Consider the following 25,216-nt stretch of genomic DNA (forward strand, 5'->3'; position numbering starts at 1 on the left):
GGTGCCTCGATAAGGAAGGCAAAAAGAGGCAGTGCAGGTACCCCGTCACGTTTCTCTTCCCAGCTGAGAGGGGCTGTTGGGGGTCCCCGGGGGTTTCCTGGGGCTTCCCGCTGGGTTGTGAGAGCAGCAGCGCTTGTTCGGTGCCTTCATCCAGGAGCATCAGTTCCCACTGACCCACCTGGGCGACTGCCAGAAGCCTTTCACTCCGTTTAATCACTCCTTGCTTTAAGTATTACCTGCCTGCCCGCCTCATTTCTGGACGGGTAATCGCAAAGGGTTACAGAACAGAGGAGCAAATCCGGAGGTTGAGGAGGGTGCTTGGCCCTTTCCACCTGCATCACAAGCTCGTGCAGGGCTCCCTGCAAACGGGTGGCTTTTTCTGCAGCAGGCAACGTGCTAAACCAAACAGAGCCCTCCCTCGGGTCATTTTGCAAAAGGAATAAGCTGTTAAATAGGTGGGGGTTGGGTGGTTTTGCCCCGTCCCCCACCAGACCTGGGTGCAGGGAGGTTGGTGCAGTCCCCGCCAGGGATCTGCTGCACATGGAGCTGCTCTGAGTCACCGCCGTTATAGATAGACCCGCACGTGGGAAGTGGGGGGTAATTTCAGGAGTTTTCCTTGTGATGCACATAATAAATGGCATTAGAGATTATGTAATTCGTGGAGCTGCTTTTAGTTTGCCACAGATATTTTTCCAAAGCAACCTCAAGATTTATGCTGTATATTGAAAAGTGGGGAATTTTTATTCTGATGTTTGGAAATAGCTGCCTAGTTGAATGGGATTCTTTGCAGATCCAGTAAAAAAACAGGCATGACTTCATCCTCTTTTAAAAACTTATGCAGAATACTTTTTTTTTAAATGAAAGCTCTGATTTTTTAAAAGCTCTACTCCTGTAGGGGAGAGGGCATCAGGGAGGAGGGTTGGAGCTGAGGCAGGGCTGGGGGTTTCTCTCCATCCGTGCTGCCCAGCTGCACGGGGACTCAAGGGACTCTCCATCCGCCCACAGCTGCTCTGGCCTGTTTGTGTGGGGAGAAGCTGGGACAGAGCGATGATTCCACAAAGGCCTTTTTTTCTAAAGGCACATCTGGTGCAGGGAATCAAATTGCCCTGTGAGCAAGTGTTTTCTGGGTTTCACAATCATGTGCATCTCTGAACTTAGCCACAGCTGGCTGCGCCTAGAATCACAGAATAGAATCACAGACTGGTTTGGATGGGAAGGGACCTCAAAGCCCCCCCAGTGCTCCCCCTGCCCCGGGCAGGGCCCCCTTCCCCCAGCCCAGGGGGCTCCCAGCACCGTCCAACCTGGCCTTGAACCCTTCCAGGGAGGGGGCACCCACAGCTGCTCTGGGCACCCTGGGCCAGCACCTCACCCCCTGCACAGGGAACAATTTCTGCTTTAGATCTCATCTAAATCTGCCCTTTTTTAGTGCAAAACCATCCCCCCTCATCCCATCCCCACCCCCTGACCCAGAGTCCCTCCCCACCTCTCCTGTCCCCCCTTTAAGCCGTGGGAGGCCGCTCGAAGGGCTCCCCAGAGCCTTCTCTTCTCCAGGCTGAACCCCCCCAACTCTCTCAGCCCAGCCCCCCAGGGGAGCTGCTCCAGCCCCCCCAGCATCTCCGTGGCCTCCTCTGGCCCCGCTCGAGCAGCTCCGGGTCCTTCTGCTGTTGGGGGCCCCCGAGCTGGCCCCAGCACTGCAGGGGGGTCTCCCCAGAGCGGAGCAGAGGGGGAGAATCCCCTCCCTGGCCCTGCTGCCCCCCCTGCTCTGGCTGCAGCCCAGGGCACGGGTGGTTTGGAGCAGAATAAAGCCCTATTTGCCTAACGAAGGAAGGTGAGGCATGGAGTTTCTCTTCATTGCAAGCCAATGTGCTGTGGCCTGCCTGGGCAGGAGTGCCCAGTGTGTGGTGCAAGCCCAGCCTGTGGCACCACTGTTGCTCTCTGAGCATTTCAATGCCCCTTGGATGGGCCATGTCCAGCCAAAAATAGGACTTGAACATGAGACTTCCTGTGTCCTTGCCCCCAGCTGCGGCCAGGGCCAGCCTAGCCCCAAAATCTTGCAAATGAGGCTATCGGGGTGTGTGTTACCCCCTGGAAAATGAATGGTGAAGTCAAACAGAGCTAACCTGAGCTAGCTGAGAAACCAGCACTCAACAGGTTGGATATGCAGAGAATTATAAACTATCCACCTATACCACCATTCTTTCCAGTCTCTCCTACTCAGGGCTTTTAAAAAAATAAAGCAAAACTAGGGTTTGGGTCCCTGCATGTATCAGGTACCCAGCCTGAGCTTGCAAACAGGGAAGAAAGTTTGATAATCTCACAATGCTATTTTGGGGTAGCAATGGAGTATTCTGCAAATGACAGTGGATTCCTGCTGGGTGCATAATGATAGGGGGGGGTGTGCAGAGAGGCTTCCCAGCCCTGGGACGTGGGGATTTTGCTGTCCCCAGGCTGCAAGCACTGTCTCAGCCCACCAATCCATCCCTCCTGCAGAAAGCAGGTATTTGCTTGATCTTCACAGGCCTTTTTTTTTTTTTTTTTTTTTTTTTTTTTCTCCTAGAGAAATTTGTTTAGTGAAGGGCCTGTTGAGGTGAGAGAAGGGTGTTGGGGGGAGCGCAGGCATTGCCTCCATCCAGCCCCTGTGCCCAAAACCAGGTCAGGTCTGAGGTGGGAGCCCGGAGGGCTCCACGCTCACCTTCGCTGCAGGATATAATTAGCTGGAAATGTAGGGCAGAGCCTTTTCCAGTAGAAATTGTGCGATATTTTTGCGGCAGGGGGGAAAAGCGAGGTGTCTGTTAGTTCTTATTTAAGGGCTTGGTGTCTCGCAGCGTTTTGGGGAAGGTGATGCAGGCAGAGGAGTGCTTGGGAGCCGGGATCCATCACCCCGCCGGGACAGGCTGGGGTGGGGGGTCGGGGCAGCTTCCCAGCCATAGCGCAGCGTCTGGGGAGGGGGGAATGGATGTGAGTGTATATTTGGGTTTCTTACCACCCCCCTTTCCCCGCGAAGGACCCAGCCCTACGGGAGCCCCCCCGCTCTTTGTGCAGCCGGCGGCGGGGGCGGGACCGATCCCCCCCCCCCCCTCCCCGGGCCGCCGCTGCGCAGGCGGAGCAGCGCGGCAGCATCCATCTTACCGGCGGGCGGCTGGCCCGGGCTTCCATCCTCCTCTTCCTCCTGTTTCTCATCCTCCTCTTTCCCATCCTTCCTCCTCCTCCTTTTCCTCCCCCCCCCCCCCCCCCCGCCGGGGCCGGAGACCCCGCGGGGCGGCAGCGGCGGATGATGCACGGAGATGGTACACCAGGAAAACTGCTCTTACCAGGTAAGGGGAGAGCGCGGCCTGGTTTGTGTGACCCCCCCACCCGGCTCCGAGCCACCCCCCCGCCTTGGAACCGGTCCCCCCCCACCCTCCCTCCTCTCCCCGCTCCGACCCCCTTCCCCGCCGCCGCCGCTCCCCGTGTAAAAAACGGGAGGGGTACCTACCCCCCCCCCCCCCCCGAAGCATCCCGGGGCTCCCACGGCAGCGGGTTCAAAGCTGGGGGGGGGGGGGGGGGGGGGCGGTAAAGAAGCCGTTTGCCCGCGGGGCTTTTGTGCTCGCCATGTGATGCTCGCAGGCGCAGCAGGCGCTGGGGATGCGCTCGCCCGGAGGAGCGGCGGAGGGCGGGTTTGGCGGGCGGCTGCCTGCACCCCTCTGCCTGCACCCCCCTGCCTGCACCCCCCTGCCTCCACCTCCCTGCCTGCACCCCCCTGCCTCCACCTCCCTGCCTGCACCCCTCTGCCTGCACCCCTCTGCCTGCACCCCTCTGCTTGCACCCCCCTGCCTCCACCTCCCTGCCTGCACCCCTCTGCTTGCACCCCTCTGCTTGCACCCCCCTGCTTGCACCCCCCTGCCTCCACCCCTCTGCCTGCACCCCTCTGCCTGCACCCCCCTGCCTGCACCCCTCTGCTTGCACCCCCCTGCCTCCACCTCCCTGCCTGCACCCCTCTGCCTGCACCCCTCTGCCTGCACCCCTCTGCCTGCACCCCCCTGCCTCCACCCCCCTGCCTGCACCCCCCTGCCTGCACCCCCCTGCCTGCACCCCTCTGCCTGCACCCCTCTGCCTGCACCCCCCTGCCTGCACCCCCCTGCCTGCACCCCCCTGCCTGCACCCCCCTGCTGCCTGCCCACCTGGACGAAACTGCTCCGTGTAGGTGAGCGAGCTGCGGGTTTGCCCACCTGCAGGCTCCGGTAGGAAAGCGAGGGGCGAATCCTCGAATAAAATACACGGCCTGCTTCCCTGCGCTTTCCGGATTTAGCAAAGCGGGAGAGCTGACCCACAGCGTCGTTATTTTGAGGGGCAGTCTCGGCGGGGTTCGTGTCGTCCTGCTAAAGAATCCCTGAAAGACCAGGTGTTGGGTTTGGGAGTCAGCATTTCCCCTCCCTGAGCATCCCTGGGGGGGGGGCCCTGGGGCCTGGCAGCAGCGCTGGGGGCGGCTGCGCTGACATCCGTGTTTGCTGAGCGACAGCAGGATTATTTTAGTGGGGCGAGTGAGAGCTTGGGGTGGGCTGTTATTGCGGCTTCATCTCCCTCTAAAGAGAGGGGTGGGTGCCGCTGGGTGCACCTGCGCGGGGAATGGCATTTTTAGGGCTCGGTGGTGGAGGCGGATTATCAAATCCACAAACACCCGTCCACCTGCTACGGCGGTGCTGAGAAATGCGTTTGAGTGCATGCGGTGGTGGATTGTGTTTTGCAAAATACCCACCAGGCGTTCGCAAATGCGGAGCTGGAGCCTTCGGGAGACGGGGCTTTTGCCCAGGACTGCGGCTCATCCTCGTTTTCCCCCACCACTGCCTTTAACTCAAACTTTAATCTGTGTTTTAAGACGAAATACCGCATACTGCGAAATATATCAAGATATCAAAGCATGCACATGTAGAGAGAGAGAGAGAGTTGAAAAGATTTTTCACTGGGTGTTTTCAATCCAGCGAATGCTGCTGGAAATGAATTTCCATTTTCAGCTCCTTTGCCAAAAAAAAAAAAAAAAAAAAAATCCTCTTTGGTTTGTTTTCCGCCTCTGTTTTAGGGGATCTGATTTTTCTGCAGCTCTGAGCCTGTTGCTCTCAGCTGCCTCAATAAATGGTGCCATTGTTTCCACGCAGCGGATGTTTTCCCAGCGTCCTCGCAGGAACGCAAGGGTTAAAGGTTGCGCATTGTTTCCCGGGTGGGAGCTGGTCCGTGGCGGTGGGCGAGCGATGCTGAGCTGCGGCTGCGACGCAGGCCTGGCCAGCATCCCTGCATGTTAATGCGCCGCCACCGCTGCTGCCTTTTATCTACTGGCTTGTTTACGAATTGGTTCCTCTCCTCCAAACCGATAAATATTAGGGTGAAAAAAGCCAGAAAGCACGCGAATCGTAGAGGGGGGGGGGGGGGGGGGGGGAAAGTCCAAGGGAGATGGGGTTTCAAACGAAATCTGTTTCAAAACCTTCCTACGCCGCTGTTGAAGATTAGCAGCAACCCCCTCCCAAACCCATTAACCTAAAGGCCAAGTTTTAATCCTTTTGTGGCTGGCAATCCCGGGTTTGGGATCAGACTGGAAGCCAGCAATGATAGGATTTTGGTGGCTACCCGGAGTGCCCCCGGGGGAGGAAGGTGACAGCGTGTAACTCTGCTCTCCTCTCTCCTCACCCCCCTTTTTTTCAAAGCGGTTAAATAAACTGAAAATAAACCAAATAGAGGAACAAGCCAACGCATGGGGAAAGCATGAAAGCGTGTTTGTTTTGGAGGAATTCCACAGAAAAACCTCTGTCATGACCATGTCACGGCTGGGACATAAGCTCTGCGGGAGGGAAGGTGCTGAGGAAGAGGAGGGTATTTCCTGTTTCATGCCGTAAATGAGCTGTCACCGCTGGTCACTGAAATGCAGGTGGCCGTAGGTCCTCCTGGGGTTTTGGATGTGGCCAAGGCAGGTTCATCACTTTGAATTTAGGCCAGGTCCTCCGTGCTCAGGAGGTCCCAGCATCTGACATTGTTCCTGTGCCGCATCCCAGAGTCGTGCCAGCTGCCATCGCTCTTCCTGCCACCTATTTTTCTCATCGTTACTTCTCTTTTCTTATTTTATACCGATTTATTTTCCTACGCCGCGCATCTTGTTGAGGGCTCCGTATTTCTCCTGCAGTTTGACAAGAAGAATGTCAGCTCGTGCACACTGGGTGATGTTTTGTGAGGTCCTGAGCTCACAAAGAATAAAAGGCCAGCGTGCAAATCCAGGCCTTAATGCTGAAATAAAGGTTTTATTCTAACATGTGTATTAGCAGCGCTTTACTGGCCCGCAGCCTTAGCCAGTGTTTCAGTTTGCTTTGTAAACGCATATTTCCAGCGCTGCCCACTGGGTCCACCTTTGCAAGGAGCAAAATGGGACTCTTGAGGCTGTTGCCAGCTTCGTCTTTGTTTCTTTGCCACCACCATGCGAGTGGGCAATATGTCTAGATACACATCGTCTCTTTGGGTTGATTTTGAATGTGCTTTTAAAAGCAGAGAAACCCTCCCTGCCTAAGGCAGAGCCTCCAAACAGGCAGTTGCCCATGGGAACCGGGTTTGGCTCCGTGCGCTGGCATCAGTCACGGTCTGAGCTATCTGCTGGCGGGAGGGTCGCTCTGGAGATGTTACCGGGCTTTACACGTGCGAAGAAAGATAAAAAGGGGGGGGGGGGGGGGAAAAATCTGATGTGAAAAATTAGATTTTTATTTCCTTCGAAATAATTTCTTCGGCAGGTCGGGGTTATCTTTAGGGTTTTGTTGGCTTTCCTGGCATGTCGAGATACCAGACTGTCATCATCTTTTTCGTTAAAGTGAATACAAATTCTTATGGCAGAATATAACCCCAAGAGATGGGCCTTGGAGAAAACGTTAAATGCCACGAAACCCACGGTGGAGGGCTGGCAGAGTTGGAGGGCTGCTGGCCTGGCCTCTCGCCCATGGCTGCCGTGCTGGAGGGATGCTACGTCGTGGTACAGCAGAGAAACCTCAGCTCGCGTGGCCGAGCGCGCTGACCCTGCATCCCAAACAATGAAATAAAATAAAGCCTGCATTAGAGAGAGCTGAGGCTGAAGGCCTTTTTGTTTAGACAGAGATCAAGGAAAAAAAAAAAAAAAATAAAAGCTTTGTGAAATAAATAGAAAGCATTTGGTGTGCTAAAGCTCAGGGAAGCATCCTCAGAGGGAAGGCATGGTCTGCCTCATCCCTAAATTTGCAGGGACTTGTTGTAAGTACAGGCTGCTCTGTGCTGGAAGGATGCTGTGCTGTGAAGGGACTCTTCAGAAGAGATTTATTCCGACCTTTACAATAAAATAAATGGTTTGTGAAATAGTTCTGGCAACTTGAGTTTTTTAGGAACCTGGAAGTCACCTGGATACCCTTGGCCGGAGCGCCCCATGGCTGCAAACGCCGGTTTGGCAGGGAGGGTGCTCTGAGTGCTTTTATTGAACTTTGCTGGGAATTTAGGATTTTAATCTGCTAAATCGATAACCAGCAGTGTGTGGGAGCCTGACAGGAAGGGGGAGGGTGGGGGGTGTTTTCCTCCCCCCAAGGGAGTGTGCCCCAACAGCATTGAAGGGGCTTGCCATGGACTCAAGCAAGCGCGACATATGCACACTAGAGTTAAATTTAGCTGCTTGCTTGTCCATGAGCAATCGGTGCGTGTTTAAAGCACATAAAACTTGATGTGTCCTATTTCTTCGCTTTGCTTAAGGACGACTCGAGCTCTGCCATCCCCACCCCGTGTGCTCCCTGCGGCGCTGGCTCCGTGGCCGTAGGGCCACCTCTCCCCACCCTGCTCCAGATACGCCCGTTCTGAGCTCTCCTTTCACGCTATAAAAAGAAAAACAGGCTGAGGTGGCCGTGGCCACCTCTCCCCACCTTGCCCGCGGTGCCGTGGGCTACTGGAGGAGCCGCGGCGGCTGTAGCCATGGAGGCCAGTTTCTTCATGACGTGCTAGTCCTTGGCTAGCCATGCCAACGTGGAGCATACCTGGCAACACAGTCCCCATTATTGCCTTTTTTTTTTTTTTTTTTGGTTGTTTAAACATTCTACCTACAATAGGGTGGGTGTGTTTGAAGCAAAGGGACAGTAGTCACGGGTGTTTGTCAGGCGGTGGCCTTTTGCATCAGGTGGGGAAGGGGCTGAGCACCAAAGGGTTTGATCCCTGTGCTGAGACCACCACAGAATTCTTTTGTCTTGTTGTTTTGATATCCAGAGTTTAAACTGGCCTTTTCTCTGCTAGAGCGGGGAGATGCGCCTCCCAGGAGTGCAGGGTTGGGCCAGGTTCTGGCCAGCAAGGAGGGGACCCAAATTTGCCTCCAGCAATGGTTAGAGCAGGGCAAGGGGTCCCCCTCACCAGATTTGGCTTTCTCCCGTTGCCTTGAGGCTGCTGGAATTGGGATTTTCACCAGCTCAGGGGACGCCAGGCCTGGAACATCCCAGCTCAGAGGTGAGCTGGCCTGAACGCTGGGATGGGAGGCGAAAACATTCTTTAAAAATGCAGGCAAAAAAAGTGCTAAATATATTTCCAGTGAGGTGTGTCATTTCCTACCCTCAGGGGTGACTTTGATGTGAGTTGGGGTGGGGGGGGGGCTCACACCTAGCATGCGTTCACACGGCATCCCCTCCACCCGGCGTGTGTTGGGTACCACGGGCACAGCGGGGCCAGGCTGGGGCTCCCCATCTCCACTGGCTGGTGAGGAGGGGTGGGGACCCCCCCCGCTCCGATGGACAAGGGCAGCGTGATGCCGGGGACTCGGCCGAAACTGGGGGGAAGCACGTGGCAAATTGCAGACTCAGCCCCCGACCCAGTGCTTCTGGCCACCACATCCTTCCTCTTGGGCTATGGGATTTTTTTTTTTTTTTTTTTTTTTTTTTTTTTCAGAATTATTGTGTCAGGATCCATCCCCACAGCCAGGAGAGGAAGTCGATTTAGCAACAGCAGGAAAGGACACAATGAGTCAACGGTGGAGGGGAACTAGAGATAATGAAATATCCAGGGAACAACTTTGTTTCCTTTGGGAATTATAGTTACAAAGAAGTGTCCCAGGACAAGAATGGAATTAAACAATCCTGTTTTATTATTCCTGTTTTTTCCTGAAACTTCAGAGTAGTGTAATACCATGATGCAGAATTTGTACGTTGTATGGTAATCTAACTAGAATATGCGTTTTGGGCAAAATGATGCCAGCATGACTTGGATACATCATTTAAACGCGTCAGCTTTGTAGGGTTATTAAAATTATTCCTCTAGCCTGCAGCGTAAGCGTGTCGCACCAGAGATCAGTACTTTTCTTGCTGGTGTGCCACGTTTTGAGGATCACTGAGAAACTGTGGCATAAATCCCATCTTTCCAAGGATTCCCTGTAGCAGTGCCTGCCTCGGGGATGTGCTCCCTGCCTCTCGCCGCCCACCCGCAGCGGATCCGGAGCAACCGTCGCACAGCGGGCTGGGGGCGACACGGACGGGGTCTGGGCGAGGACCGAGCAGGATTTGTGCGGGGTTTGGGAGGGGCAGCGGCTGTGTTGGGAAGCCTGGATCTCCGGGCAGGACTGCTGGAGGCACGAGTGGAGCTGTAAGGGGTGCAGGTTTTGGCGGGCCCCCCCCCAGAACCTGGGGTTGGGGTGCTCAGCCACCCCGAGCAGGGACTAGGCGGTGTGGGGGTCCCCGGGCCCTGCAAACCCACAAGTGGCAGATTAAGGCTGGACGCCTTTTTGAGCTCTGTTGGTTAATTCCTAAAAAAAATTTTTTTTTTTTTTTTTTTATTTTATTTTTGCACCTGAAAAAGCTGGTTTAGCCAAGAAATAGCTCCCTCGGGTCCTTCCTGGCGTTTGTCGGGTAAAGAGTGAGAACAAAACTTCATCTTGTGGTTGACATTGTTGGGATCGCCCATCCCGTGCGAGGGCTGGGGACCGCTCCGGCTCACTGCCCCGGCCGTGGGCAGCTCCTCCAACCGCTGGGATTTCGTTAGGCTAACTTCCACGGTGAAAACCCCGGGAGAAACCCCCTTCCTCCTGCCGTGACTACGCTGCCGGGCTTGAATTTTGACATCAGACACCGGGTTTTTTCCTGCCCTTGTGTAGCCGCCGAGGGCTCGGGGCTATTTTTATCCGGCGCTGGCAGTGGCTGGAGGAGGACGCGGCTTCCCTGGCCTGCACAGCCCTCGCCTCCCTCTCATCAGCTGGCTGAGGCTCCGGCGCTGCCGTTGACTTTATTAGGGAAAAGCAAGGTGCTCCTGAACGGCCGGGAGGAGAGAGGGGCTGGGGAAAACATCCCAGCCCCGGGGCCGGGGGGCTGCCGCAGGGCTTGGCTCCGAGGGCGAGCGCTTGATCCCATGGTGCCAATTGAAGAGGGGAGGAATGAATTGAGATGCCCCGGCGGGAGCGTTTCACCGGCCACGTGAGGACCCGGGAGCGAAGGAGATGAGTCGGGAGGGTGATGGCATGGGTGACGTCATCAGGAAAGCAGCCGAGCCGGCCGGGGAGGGGAGTTATAAAAAGGTAAGGGACAAAAAGGAGCCTTTTGTCTGCCAACAGACTCTCTCTTGGCAGGAGGGGGACCCGCCGAAACGCTGCCCAACACCCTCCCGGAGCGCTGGGTTTTGGGTGCCGGAGCAGGGAAGCGCTCAGAGGTGTTTAACATGCTGGCACGAGGTAGCAAACCTTCCTCCCCCTGCATTTCCGTATCACTTCATGATAAAGAAAATGTAAAGGGATGTTTCGAAGCATGTCCTCGTCCATCGAGACCCCTAGGTTTTGAGGCAATTTGCCACGTGGCTTGAGATAGGCAAGTTAGACTCGGTTTTGCGTTTACCAGCAGATCCCCTGTGAAGAAAAAGGAGATAAAAACAAATGTTCTGCGGTTACAATTTCTGTTTGTAAATCCAAGAATAGCCCTTGTGCTTTACAGAGATAAAATAAGGTGCTGTCTGTGAGTCTGGAACTTTAAATATAGTAATTGTCCATGGCTGGTAATGACAGACCCTGGCAAAAATAGCCTTGGTGGCCTGGCCTTGTCCCGGTGTTCCTGGCCGGGGCCAGGCACAGGCTGTGCACCCTCTTTGGTGCTGGTGGGTGGCCCTGGCACCCAGCCTCGCTGCCTTGTAACCCCTGGCATCGCCCAGCAGTGGCACTGCCCGGCTGGGACGGGGTCAGAGCAGTGCTGGCACCCGTTCATCTGTATTTCACTGGGTGGTTCGACTTTCCCCTCTCCAAACGGGCAGCGCCTTTGCAAAGCACGGCCGGTATTTGGTCCGGGTTTGATACCGATCAGTACGACTCCAAAAGTGCTGGCACCAGCCGTTTCTGGGAGCTGGCTGCTCTACCCAAGGTGAGGGGTCTCGGAGCACGACGAGGAGCCTGGCAAAGCGCTGCTGCACCTCAACACCAAAGAGGTTTTCCATGTGCCATTTTACGTGCTGTTTCGGGTGATGCCTGTAATGCTGCTAGTACCGGTGCCTGCGTGCTAAATAGTGTGGAGTGTACATGCTGAAAAGAGCAGTCCAGCTACTGTTTCTTCAGTGGCATAAATAACATAGTATGGACTTTGCTCGGTTTCCCAGAAAACTGCAGAAATGTTGTGTGCCCACTGCCATGGGCGTCCGCTCCCCATCCTGCATCGGATGGGTCGGGGCGGCCGCCGGCATCAGCGGTACCTCCCTGTGCCCCCAGCCATGGGGTCCTATGGGAAGAAGGCACATATTGGATAAATTTAGGCTCTCAACCAAAAATGTGAGATTTGGGGGGGGCTGGACGGCGTGTCGGTGGTGGGTGGTGAAGAGCACAAATGGTTGTGTACGATCTGCAAACGCCGGAGGGGTGGTGGCAATGGGTTTATAAATAGAGATCGTGACAGCGGGCGATGGGGCTGGGAAGCGGCGTGCCGAGTCCACGGTGGGGAAAAGCTGAACCTCTCCTGGCAGTTTGCCTTCACTGGAACGGTTGTGTGAAGCATTGTACATGTAGGCAGTCACGGCTGTAATCTGACATTGTGTTTTCATTCGTGTACTTAAACAAAGGTAGCTACTGACCTTCCGACTTAGAAGGTCGACGGTAAGAAGGAAAACATCCGCCCAAAACTGTTTTGCCTTAAAATAAAAAGCAGCCTTTTGTTTAAAATAATTGTCTGAACCAAACTTCAGCTTTGCACCAGACCCCTCTTTCAGAAATACATACATTTTTTGATTGAGTGTCAAAATACACATTCAAATAACATGGGGTTATGTTTTTTCTTGCTCTAGTACCTTTGCATTTTGAGTATTTGATCCACTATTTTTTTTATATACCAAGTAAGTATATTTGATAGTCAAAAAACCATTTGCAGTTTTCCTTCTCAATTTATAGTTTTCAATGCCCAGCTCAGGGTGTATACTGCAGATGTCGGGTAATTTATCTAAAGCCTAAAGTCCAGTTCCCTTAGGTATATTCTGTTTCTCAGTAACTATTCCCTATTTTATGATAACAAATAGGACTCCTGGTTTCTTTATGGTCATTAGCCTGTGTCTGGTTTATAAAATGGGATATTCTGAGCTCAGTCCTGGGAGTAGTGTTATTTAGTATCCTCAGTAATGACCTGGTGGAGAAAGCAAATTGCACATTGATTAAACGTACAGATGTCAAACTGGGAGCAGTTGCGTCTCGGTGGGAAACGGAGCAAAATTTGTTTTTTAAAAGATCTGGAGAGACAGCCCCATCTGAAAGGGGTAAGTATGCGAAAGTGTGCCTGTATTTATGTGTATTTTAATGCAAAGAAGAGTAGTCTTCAGCGTACACAGAGTAGGTGGGCATGCTGCTGAGGGAGGGAGCGGTCCCAGCTGGCGTGGAGGCTGGGATGTGCCATCCCAGCTGGGCAGGAGGAGGTGGAGATGTGCTTTGGGCTCCTGATTTCTGCCGGAACATGAGGGAAATCAGAAGGAGATGGGAAGATGTGGGAGAGGATCATCTGAGCTGGAAAAAGGGGGAGGCTAAGTATCCGTGACTTCATGAAATATCGATGCTCCGAGGGATGCAGCTGGCACTCCACATGGATCGTGAGATGGGCAGCACGAGACACTGGCACGGGCAACCCTCTCTCTGCTTTCAGCCCATTAAAAAAATATTTCTTACTCATTTTTACTTATTTTTTTTCACTGCGTGGCCTTCACTGGCGGCAAGGCTGGCTATTTGTTCTTCTAAATCTAACTGCCTCTGTGTGATTGAGGCATCGATTAGTGAAAGCCGAAAAAACAAAGTAGAAAAACATAGCTGGGCCGTCTAGGTAGAACTTTGGAAACCAGGAGCTGAACTCAAAATCTTGATATCCCTTGATGCCATGGGGGTTATTTTTAATATTTGAAATAAAAGGAGTTAGGTTACAAATGGAGTATGTGTGCTGGGAAGGGATTGACAACATAATGGGCAGTGTGATAATGTAATGCATGCAGTCATCCCTGGAGTTGGAATTAAATTATTAGCTATTTTAAGTTGATAATTTGCATTTTGTAATATCTCACTTCCTTGTATCAAAAAAGGTGCTTTATTTTTACTTAGGTGAAACATGGGAAGCACAGTTATATTAATTAACACCATGGAAGCAGCCCATGCTTGCCTGCTATGTTTTCTTTTGTTACGTATTCTTGATTGGGTATTATGTGTTATTTTAAAATGAAACGTTTGAGGGCTTCAAAATGTTCCTTCTATCAATAACTTGCCGCCTTGTATGAATCTGTTGTCAGCGTTGGCACATAATCCATTAGTGACAGACACCGGGATGGTGTGGGTACTAGTTTCGAATCTAGATCCGTGATTTTCATTTATTGCGCATTGATTACACGGTCATCTCCATCATCATTGATCAGTGATAAATTTCAAATCACTTTGTAGTTTGCCTGTATTCAAAAAAACCCCATGTGTATATATATATATATATATAAAAATATGGTTTTAAAACTGAATAATTTGATGGCAATGGTTTAAAATAAATCTCTAAGCGTGTTGGCAGAAGGATTGTGTGGTTTTGGAGGCTGCTCAGGGAAGTGGAAGATGCTGATGGTGCAAGTGTGGCCTTGGTGGCTGTGTACGGGTAGAGGTACAGATATCAGTATATATATTAGGTATATATCAGATGTGTGTGTATATATAGATATATATATAGATCAGCACGTGGAGAGAGTGGGCTTCCCTGTTGGGATGGGCTGCGTGGGCCTGGTGCCGGGCATCACGAGCGTGGTGGCGGTGGGGCTGGTGGGACAGACAACTCCCTCCTGCGCTCCGGCTTCATCCTTTCTTGTCGCCCTTCCCTTCCAGGCCCAGAAGAATGAGCGGGAGTCCATCAGGCAGAAGTTGGCTCTGGGCAGTTTCTTTGACGATGGCCCGGGACTGTACACCAGCTGCAGCAAGAGCGGCAAGCCGAGCCTCTCCTCCCGGTAAGCCGGGCGGCCTCACAGCCCCAGACCTCTTTGGAGGCTGAAGAGTGTGAGATGCCTGCAGTGGGACATCCCGAGACCTGCCCTTCCGAGGATCCCTCAGTTTTTGCATGCAACCATAACTGTTGAATTTTCCTTGTTTTAGAACAACGTCTTATGCTCCAAACACAATAGTTGTATGTTATGTAAATAATTGTAAGTTATGTCCTAAAAAATTAGTTTCAAACTGTGTAGAATAGATACTTGGATGCTCGGGGGATAAAGCACATGATCTGAAGTTTCCTGAGTTAGCTTTCCTTCAGGTTTTCGTTTAGGAATCTCTGCCCTGAACTGAGCATTGCCTTTAGCCTTGGGCAGACCAAGAATGGTGGTAGAAGTACCGTGAATGCACTACTGGAGTAATTGTCAGGAAAACAGTTGATTAGGTTTTCGTTTGGTTTGGTTTGGTTTTCCAATGAGTTCTTTATGTTGAGTTGCAAAATACTGAGGATTTTAATGTCCGAACACCTGGTTTCATGCCAGACGTGGGTGTCCGAAGCAGGGCAGGGCTTGAGGGTGGTCCCATGGTCCCACCAGACCTGGGCCAGGCAGCGTGGTGACGGTTGGTGAAAACCCGTGACTTTGTGAAAGCTCATCATCCTTCGGTGGCTCCCCGTTGGAAGCAGATCTGATGCTGATAGCTAGCCCTGGTGACAGCAGGGCAGCGGAGAGCGATTAGTCTCATGCGCAGAAAGCACCAGAGAACGGGAAAAAAAATGAGCTTTAATGTGGCTCCCTGCCTACCCCCCCAGGTCTGCATGCTCCGTGCAGGCTCTACTCGCTGGACACGACTCCATCCCTGGGGTTGGCACACTGCACAGCACGGGTACCTCATTTATTCTGATTTTTAACATTTCTGCGTCAAATACACTCCAGAAAGGCTTGTTTATATTCAGCTGCTGGTGAGTAACCCGTGGCACTGGGGAAGCGTTGAACGCTTCCCACCTCGGGAGTGAAGATCTACCTGTTGCCATGGTGTGGGAGAGAAAAGAGTCTCGGAGAGGCATAAAGCCAGGAGGAATACTGTTATTACACCAGAGAGGTACAATTGTGAAATTAAATTGAACTGCAAGTCATTTGAAAGGGAAAACAGTTTTGCTCTGTGTAGTTACAGCTAAACCAGGAGCTGCTATCTTGTAATTACAGCGCGGGTCTAATTAACGCAGTGTGGCAGGGTTTGGCAGCTGTGCCACGAGAAATTACCAGCTGTACCTGAACGCTTTGGCGTTTCGTTAATATTTATAGTCCAGGCAAAGCGTTCGGATCGCACGCTGCTGTTACAGGGCCGACGGGGACCTTTGCCGGGCCGTTGCTCTTGTGCTTGCACGTGAAAGAAAAGGGGATAAATACCCAGGTTTCAGGCGTTGGTGTTGAAAGAGGCATGAGTCGTGCCCGTGTTTTGCTCTTGCTTTGCCTGTGATGCAATTTTAAGCCGAGCCGAGGGTGCGTCCTGCTCCCCAGCCTGGCTACCCCTGTCCACGCAGCGTGGCTTACAAGTTTCTGCAGAATTATAGAAAAGAATCATGGACTGGTTTGGGTTGGAAGGGAGCTTTAAAAAGCATGTAGTCCAACCCCTTTGCCATGACCAAGGAGGTCTTCAGCTTGACCAGGTTGCTCCAAGCCCCGTCCAACCTGGCCTTGAGCGTTGCCAGGGATGGGGCACCCACCACCTCTCAGGGCAACCTGTGCCAGTACCTCACCACCCTCGTCATAAATAATTTCCATTATTACTGCTATTTTATGGGAATAGTGACTAAGAAATTCCACTAAAATAAATGGAAAATAAGAGTTTGCTGTCTGCAAATAAGCCGCCCCCGGTTGAGAATGAGGAATAAGAGGCAGCAGAACGTGGCGGGGGGGTGGCCCCAATGTTAGCGGGTGGTGATGGAGTACAATGCACCGAGAAGGCTGACAGAGTTGAAATCTCTAGTTTCTGGGGTTAATTTTTAACGACTTTGGAAGCTGTGCAAAGCCTGAGCAGATTTTGTAGGAGGCAAAAGGGCCTGACCCTGGTGTCAGGTAGGCGACTTGTCCCGGAGACCCCCGGGGGTCTCTGGGGCTGGGCTGGTGGCCGCAGAGCTGCTCGGCAGCGTGAGCCGCAGCAGGGGCTTTCACAGACACCCCCCCCCCTTCTTGTCCCCCAAAAAATCTCTTCCCTTGTTTGCTCTCAGGGGAGAGCAGAGGGAGCCGTGGGGTCCCCAGGGAGCTCGGTGTGGCAGCACCAGCACCGGGGACGCGAGCGGTACCTGGCCGGTGCCCGGCTCTGCCGCGGGGATGCCCCTGCCCGGAGCTGCTGCGCCGGCCGGAGAAAGTCGCTCCCGGGGGGTGAATTCGGGTGGTCTTAACCTGTCCTGGTGGGGTGGTGCTGCAGGGGGTGCGGGAAACATGGTAATAATGGACAGTAGTACCTCTTGGCTGCAAACAGGCATATTACCCTTCTGAAGAAATAGTTTCAATTGTTAACGCATTATTTTGTATAATGCAATCATATTTCTATATATGATTTCTATCTTTACATGTAAATATATTATTTATATATTTTTCATATACATCGTAATATGAATATATAATCTATATAAATTTAATTGATATGTATAGTAAATTATATTTATATTTTTATATATTTACATGTAAATATATTATATATTCATATATTAAATATAGCTACATTATATAAAAATAGTATGTTATATATATTATTATGTACTATATTTTATATAGGCTATATAATAATTTATATTCTATACATAATATATCATATCATATATTATATATATTGTATTTAGAAATATGATTGTGTGTGTAACGTGTATATATATTACAGATTTATATATGTATGTCATATCTAAAATAAGTTCTATTACATATAATAATATATACATCTTACAGATACAATCACATTTTATATTGTTTATATACTACTCTATAAATTGGGTGTATTTATATATAATATTCTGTATGTTATATTCATATATTTGCTATATTGTCTATCAGCTTTATATATAATATTTTATTTAAGGTAGTAATACAGCCGCCCGTGATGACAGAAGCCCTGCAGTGTCTCAGTAATTCTGCAGTTCATCAATAGATGGTGGTAGAACCGTTGTCGTTACCGTGCAACTGTTCCCGGTGCCGCGCTGCACCGTTGCCCAGAAATGGCAGCGGGCGCTGGCCGGTGCCCAACCGCTGGGGGCCCTGGCTCTGCTTTCGGGTGGGGGACGACCCCCTCCTTGGGGGAAAAAAGAGGGGAAAACGGTTATATTTTCCTGAGGCCGCTACGACACCAGGCCACCAGCATCCTTCCGAACCGCGCCCGACTCGCTGCCGACGGCGCGGCGGGGAGAGCCGCGGGGTGCCGGCGCGAGGCGGGGAGGGGGGGGGGGGACTGCGGCGTCACCTCTCCCTTTGCCCCCGCAGATTACAAAGTGGGATGAACCTGCAGATTTGCTTCGTGAACGACAGCGGCAGCGACAAGGACAGCGACGCCGACGACAGCAAGACGGAAACCAGCCTGGACACGCCGTTGTCGCCCATGGTGGGTCTGGGATGCCATCCCGCCGGGGCGTTGGAGCGCGGAGACCGTAGGGCGTCCGTAAGGGAAGCTAATAAAGAGCTGACCCAGTTAAATAAACCCCACGGCAGCATTTTCAGCCATCGATTAAAAAAAGGCGAGATGCTGAGGCGCAGAGAGCAAACCACCCCTGGCTAGCGCAGCGCTGCCGTAGATCAGATGCCATCATGGGAAGATGTCCCTTCTTCCCTCTTTCCTCCCTTTCGTTTTGGCTCTGAGAATTATCGGGGCGGTAATGGGTGCAAAGTGCTATCAGCTCCCACCAGCTTCCCTCTCCTCTCTTTTCCTTGGTGACCATAGCACCGCGGCCCTAGATGTTTTCCTTCTGCTTAACCAGTCTGTCCCTTCAACACCTATTGATTTGGTTGGCTCCTCTTTCCATTTAAAGTGCTCAAGTTGCTATTTAATAGTCAAGGGGGCCTATCGGGGAATTACTCTGACTTTTAAAGATAATCTTGTGGTTTAAAGTAAAAAAAAAAAAAAAAAAAACAAAACCTGCGCTCTTCACCGTTTCTGTAGAAATTATGCCACGTGTAAGCGTTCAAAAATATGTTAAGCCAACAGCAAATGTCTTTGCTGAGGCACGGTTGGGGCGACGGGGCTCTAACAGCTGCGTGTCTGCTTCCCTAGAGCAAGCAGAGTTCGTCCTACTCCGACAGAGACACGACGGAAGAGGAGTCGGAGTCCCTTGATGACATGGATTTCCTCACCAGGCAAAAGAAACTCCAAGCTGAAGCCAAAATGGCCTTGGCTATGGCGAAGCCCATGGCCAAAATGCAGGTCGAGGTGGAAAAGCAGAACAGGAAGAAATCGCCGGTAGCGGATCTTGTAAGTGGGGGGCTGTGGGATGTCATGGGGGGGGGGGGTTTAACTCCAGCCCTTTTGCTGTTTCCTTTGCCTTGTTGAGACACGTGTGCCGGTCAGTGGTGCTTCTTCATGGTGCTTGTTGGCACGCGGATGGAGCAGTGGAGATAGGGACCGGCTGTCAGGAGTTGAAGGGTCAACATGGGTCGTTTTATCGGGGCGTTACAGGGGCGGGATGCGTGCAGGGAATGAGGTGATGAAGCGTGAAGGTTGTTACTGCCTCGAGGCTGGCATGATGCTGCTCATCCTTACGTTGTAGCCTGCTCGTCCCATCCCATCCCGGCGCACTCCTGCCTTGGTACAACACTGCTCGCCATAGGCTTCGCCTCCCTTCACATCAGTACATACTGCTGATGCTGGTGGATTTGAAGACTTGGGTGAAACATTGCATGGGTGTTTCAGCTCGAGTTGGTAGTCCCGGTGGAGTGGTCGATGCATGCTTGTGAGAGGAGGGGGTGCAAGCAGTGTGAACTGGCACTGCTCAGAAATACAAATAGTTCAAAGAAAACGGTAAAGAATTGAAAATTTCTTTTCAGCTGCCACACATGCCTCATATAAGCGAATGCCTGATGAAGAGAAGTTTAAAACCCACCGATCTAAGAGACATGACTATTGGGCAGCTACAAGTGATAGTCAATGATCTCCACTCACAGATAGAAAGTAAGTGATATTTGTTTAATTATTCTTTGGTATGTCCCATTTAATTAAGAACAGTTCTCCAGGATGCACATAGAAATTTTGGTAAATGTTCGATAAGATGGGTAGATGGAAGAGGCACCCTGCAGTAGTTGGAGATTGAGCTCTCCCCAGATTTGGCTTCTTTGGCTTTTTCCTTTTTTTTCAGTTGGCTCTGGAATGAGGAGGGGTGTAGCTTTGTGCCAGCACCTAACACCCCTCTTGTAACTCAAAACCTGGGCGGGTAAAAATAGTCTTGGGAAGTCTGTCTGTCCTAGAAGCACGTGCCACTCGTGGCTTTATGGCTGCGTTCTTCATGTGATGCTACGCCATCATCAAAACCCTCCATAAGTGGGGACGTTCTCCGGTTTCGCCAACGTCCCGGGGTAAATCCACCCTTGCAGTGCTTCAGCGCATTTCATGGGTCCTTCCGTTCGCCTGCAGGGCCAGTGCCTCATCTGTCTTCGCTCTCTCCAAAAGATCCAGGGGGTTTTTCCCCCCAGGGGATCTCCATCTTCCAATTAATTAATTAATTAACAGGTTTGGGGTAGACTTCTCTGGTGGCCGTAGGTCCAAAAAAAGGAAAACAGGCTGGCTGGGGGCCGCTGTGCTGCTCCTTCCCTACGCGCGTTGGTTAATTGGCATCCCGTCTGGAAGCAGCCCTGCTGAGGATGGAGAGCCGCGCTGCTGAGTCGTGATTTGTTATTTTGTGCTGCAAAGGGGAAAAAAAATTAAAAAAAAAAAAAAAAAAAAAGAAAAGAAAGCTTATTAATTAGCCTTACTTTAGAAAGCACTCAAGTGTGGGAGCATGAGTGTTAATGTCATTGATACCGAGCTTGCTTCCCAAACTGAAGAGGCATTAAACCAGTATAGCTCTATTTAAGCAGTGGTGACGGGCAGATCCAGCCTTCAGGGGAGCCCATACCAGCAGGTTAATTTTGCAGAAGGCCCTTTTTGTTTTCTTCTTATTATTCCCCACTCTTTGACACATCCCTGAGAAAGAGCCCAACATCATGAACAAGCTCTGAGAAATCCATCTTTATCATTGCTGCTACCCTGAGCTATTTTGAGGGAGGATCTGCTTGCCTGCAGCGGCGAGGGGGTTACGGTTTATCGCAGAAAACACAAAAATCTCCGTGCCTCTCCCCAGCATCGTGTGCATACTCTGGGGGGGGGTCCCTCCCAGTCCTCTGCCCCAGCTTACGTGTAGTGTGGTGGGAAGGCCGACGTAGTCATCCCAAACTGGGGGTCCCTGGGTCATCACAAACTCACCCCCTTTCTCCCCGGCGCCAGGCTTGAACGAGGAGCTGGTGCAGCTGCTGCTCATTCGGGACGAGCTGCACACGGAGCAGGACGCCATGCTGGTGGACATCGAGGATCTGACCAGGTAAAGGAGGTTCCTCAGGGTATTTTTCTCTCCTCACACGTCCCAGCTTGCTGTCAGCAGCGTGTAGGGGTTTTCTTTTCGCAGAATTTCACCACTAAAGCTTTTGCCTTCAAAGGTGAGGGCTGAGCAGGACGCTGCTGTCTCCTCCAGAACAAGAAATCAAGGCACGTGGGTTCTGGAGAGCGTCAGCAGGTTTCAAGAGCTGCCCAAACACAGGTGTTGGTGCCTGCTCTGGAACTGGTGTTTCCCTTTCCGAGGCTTGAAAAGAGCCTCGGATGCTGCAGACCCTCAGTGCATCCAAGGAAAATCCGTGTCTCCCTGTGTCACCCCACTCCTCTCGCCGGGGTGAGCTGCAGCCCATCTGCCTCCACCGTCAGCCGGGCTTGACTGAAGGAGAATTTCTGAGTCTCTTAAATATTAATGTTCAACAGCCAACTAAACAGAAAGCCTTGCAGAATATAGGCAGGTTTCCTAAAGAACTCCATCTCCCAGGCAGCAAGACTTAAGAGGCATTTTCCTTTGAGATAAGTAGTGATGCACTGCAGAAACACTAAGAAATATTGAAAACTTCGGGGAAAAAAGGCTGAGAAAGATGATACTGGTTATTGTCAGTGCATGAGGACTGCGGTTCCAGAACTGAAGCATTAAGCTTGCAAAAAATACGGCCTAAATTAGTTTCTATTTTAAAACATCGTGGTGCTGCGTTGAGATTTGGCAGTGCTCTGGATGGAAAAAGTTTCCGCCAGCTGGAGTGGCCAGGAGGTATTTGGGGAGCAGTTTGTTGCCCGGGGACGGTGGCCCCAGGGACAAGCGGGCTGGTTGCCATCTCTGGGTCTTGCAGGAGACCATTGCTGCTTCCCTTAATGAAGAGCAAGAGATGAAAGGGGGGGGATTTGAGGTGGGGGTCAGTCGGCCAACGCCACCTCCCATCTGTTTCTCCTCCTGTGCTTCGGGAAACATTTTGCTTCCTAAATGCAATTAAGGGCAGTTTAGTAAATTTAATTTATTGGGAAGCCGCTCAGCATGGTGGGGGCTTTGGTGCGTGGCGGGGGGCACCGGCCCTCCCCATCGCCGTGTTGTTGGGGCCATCCCTGCAGGAGGGGAGGAAACGATCCCAGTGGACCCAAAACTTCTCTGGGGAAAGGTTTCCTCCCCTCCTTATTCACATCCCGGTCCCCTCTCCCCGCGACGGAGCCCGGGCAGGGACCGCACATCACATCCCTCGCCTGCTGCTTGTGTTTGGGGTTTTTTTTTTGTTTGTTTGTTTGTTTTCTTTGGCTTTTTGGTTTGGGTTTTTTTGGTTTTGTTTTGTTCGGTTGGGTTTGGTTTGGTTTTGCTGTTGTTTTTTTTTTTTTTTTTTTTTTTTTTTTTTTTCTGGGGAAACTGCTCGTTTCGGTCCGCTGCCGGATCCTGGCTTGGGTTTCCACCTCCCCTGGGCGCAGCGAGTAACGCGACTTCTCTCCTCCTCCCCAGACACGCTGAAAGTCAGCAGAAGCACATGGCAGAGAAGATGCCGGCAAAATGAACCCCGGAACCCCGGGAGCAGAGCTCGAGCGAGACTTCATTTTGCTTCTGTGTGTGTCCATGCGCTGATGTCCACGGTGGCGCACGAGAAAACCAGTGTTAGTCATTGACCATGTCTGAAGCTTTATGTCTGGTGATTGGCCTCTGCTTCTTAATTTATTTTAATTTTTTTACTCGTGCCACTAAATATCAGGCATTTTAATAATATTATTACAAAAAATGTACAGTACTTATAACATTATAAATCATGGGTGAGAAGAGAGGGTAGTTTAACTTTATTTTTGTTTGTTTAGAGATTTTCAGTTGAATGATATTTTACCATTGACTACTTTTTTATTCTTCACTGTAGTTTTAAAATAAAGAAACTGTACTTGACGGTGCTATACAAGTCAAAAAAAATACATGCCTGCCTCGTAGTGAAGTTGTAGCTTTCAGTAGATATGTATATTTTAATCAGTTTTCAACATTTTGTGAATGTTGACTACCTGACATTCATTTTTAGATGTGCTATTAACATTCGGTTGGATTCAGAGAGTTACCTTGAAAGTTTTATGTATAAATATGTAAAATAAAAATTTAAAAAATTGTTTCATATGATACGTCTTTTTGTTGCTTAGTGGTTGACTTTGGTGATGCACCAGTAATGTATTCCTCAAACTAAATGTGCAATTCCTAATCTGTCATCACCAGAAAGAGCCTTTTTTTTTTTTTTTTTTTGCCAATCACATGAAATAATGGAGAGAAGGCAGGATTTTTGTAGAGTTATTTATTTGTAAGTTCATAATGTATGTATGACATGGACTTAAGAGATTCTTCTATAATAACATTCACTGGGCCCTAATATTGTGACTATTGTTAGAATCAGCAGGCACATACCGTAGATGGTTTTTTTTTTTTATATTTTATTGTCTGGGCTAAATATTTAAATGACTCACCAATGTCAAAAATTAAAAAAAAAAAATCTATGTTAAAAATCTAAACAGCATATTAAATGTATTATATATGGTAATTACTCACCTCTCTGCCTTTGGACTGGGCTCCCCGTTAGCGGCTGTGTCCTCCTCTGCGCGTACAGGAGGAGGGACGTCAGGAGACTAATAGGTCTGTCTCCGTCCCTCATTTATTTGATTTAATGCTGAAAAAGCTCAGCCATCCCCTTCCTGAGGCTGCCCGGCCATAGCCAGCAGCAGACACACATGGCGGGCGCACCAGCTTTTTACATTTTAATTCTTTTGTCCTCGGGGGCAAATTCATCTTAGTGAAGGGGCTGGCTAATGACTTATTCAGGGTGTTTTCAGAAAAGCATGAGCTGCATTAAAATTTCATCCCTCCCCCCCCCCCCCGCCAAGAATGTATTTTATAAGATGACTTTTTTTTTTTTTTTTTCCCCCCCTTCTTTTTGCAGCAAGTGCAGGTTATGGAAGCGCCAGCCTTGGGCAGGGTTTAGAGGGGCTGGGCGTGGGGCGGGTTGCTTTAACTTAGGGTTGTTTTTCTTGTCCCAGACATTGCTCCGGGGCTTTCCAGTGGGCAGTCCCTGTCCCACAGCCCCCACGGGGTCCTGTGCCCTATGTCCCTGCCAGGCAGTGTCCCCAGGCAGGGTGCTGTGCCTGCCCCCAGCTTTTGCAGAAAGATGCTGGGACATGTTAGGCTGGAGACCCCTCGCCCGCAGACCGGGGACAATATAAATTCTTACTTTGTTTTTTTGGGTTTGTTTTTTTTTTTTGGAATCTATGCAGAAAAAATATAGATATATTGGCGGGGTGTTAGTTTCCTTATAGCTCTTGGTTGGCTTGATGCTGCTGTCTGCACGTGGGGAGACCTGCTGGGGTTTATATTTCTGCTCTGTAAGACGCCGTGTTCACAGTGTTCCGAGGCCCAAAACCGTCCCCGCGGGGCGCAGAGCTGGTGCCTCTGTCAGAAGTGGCTGTTGGGGTGAGGAGGTGCCTGCCGCTGGCTTTAAAGCATGGACAGCAAAAGCCCCAAATACCAAAAGTTTGCTCTCAGCTTTAAAAAAAAAAAAAAAAAAAGGCAAGAAAGCCCCCCCAGGGGTGCTCCGGTGTTCCCCCCCACCCTCTGCAGCCACCCCTGGCATCACCCCCAGCAGGGTCCAGCTCCTGGGGCACTGGGGTGAGGCAGCCTGGGCAGCCTGGAGTTTCATTCCTTTGCTAAGTGCCTTGAACTTGCTGAAGAGAACTAGTTATTCTGGTCACCTACCACTGGTTTTCCCCCCTTACATCCTTAGGGGGGTTGTTTTGTGTGGGGTTTTTTTGTTTGGTTGGTTTTTGTTTTGTTTTGGTTTTTTTTTTAAGAAAAAGCGTGTTTCTGGGTAACTGCATCTCCTTGGCTCTGTGTCCCATGTACCGAGGTGTCATGCTGGTGTGTATGATGGCAATGCTGTGGAATTAATGGATTAAATGACGTTTTTAAAAGAGAAAAGTGTTGCTTGGTTTCTGAGCTGCTGCTGCGACCTTCTCATGGGCAATATATATTTTGTCACCTATTTCTTTCTGGGCATCGGTCCCATTTTCCGAGTCTCCTGTATCCTCCTGGGTGGGTTTTCAGTTCCTCCTCCCCTTGTCCCCACCAGCAAACAAACCCTCTCGCACGGGCTGCCAGCCTTTGCAATGTTTGTTTTCTACAGGTTGCCCTCAGCTTGCTGTGCTCGATGGGAAAAGTACCTCCGGAGACTAGAAGTCACCAAAAAATACCTGATGCAGTCAGCAAAAAAAACCTACCCACCCCACCCC

General features: G+C 50.9%; 1 protein-coding gene across 4 annotated transcripts in view; it reads left to right on the forward strand.

Annotated features, from left to right (window-relative positions):
* Window positions 1-24,900, forward strand: part of LOC104362320 (schwannomin-interacting protein 1) — a 208,984-nt gene extending 184,084 nt beyond the window's left edge. For 3 of the 4 annotated variants that reach the window (XM_042793719.1, XM_042793710.1, XM_042793715.1), the window contains exons 6-11: window positions 14,291-14,409; window positions 17,866-17,983; window positions 18,650-18,847; window positions 19,420-19,543; window positions 20,852-20,945; window positions 22,419-24,900. In XM_042793719.1, coding sequence (XP_042649653.1) covers window positions 14,291-14,409; window positions 17,866-17,983; window positions 18,650-18,847; window positions 19,420-19,543; window positions 20,852-20,945; window positions 22,419-22,470 — 705 coding nt within the window. In that variant the 3' untranslated portion in view covers window positions 22,471-24,900. Of the gene's footprint in view, window positions 1-3,087; window positions 3,315-14,290; window positions 14,410-17,865; window positions 17,984-18,649; window positions 18,848-19,419; window positions 19,544-20,851; window positions 20,946-22,418 lie in introns of those variants that run through there. The other variant, XM_042793727.1, reaches the window with a different exon arrangement.
* Window positions 24,901-25,216: the final 316 nt, after the last annotated feature.

Source organism: Tyto alba, unplaced genomic scaffold (assembly GCF_018691265.1).
Source record: "Tyto alba isolate M040663 unplaced genomic scaffold, T.alba_DEE_v4.0 Super-Scaffold_10, whole genome shotgun sequence".
Taxonomy (NCBI): domain Eukaryota; kingdom Metazoa; phylum Chordata; class Aves; order Strigiformes; family Tytonidae; genus Tyto; species Tyto alba.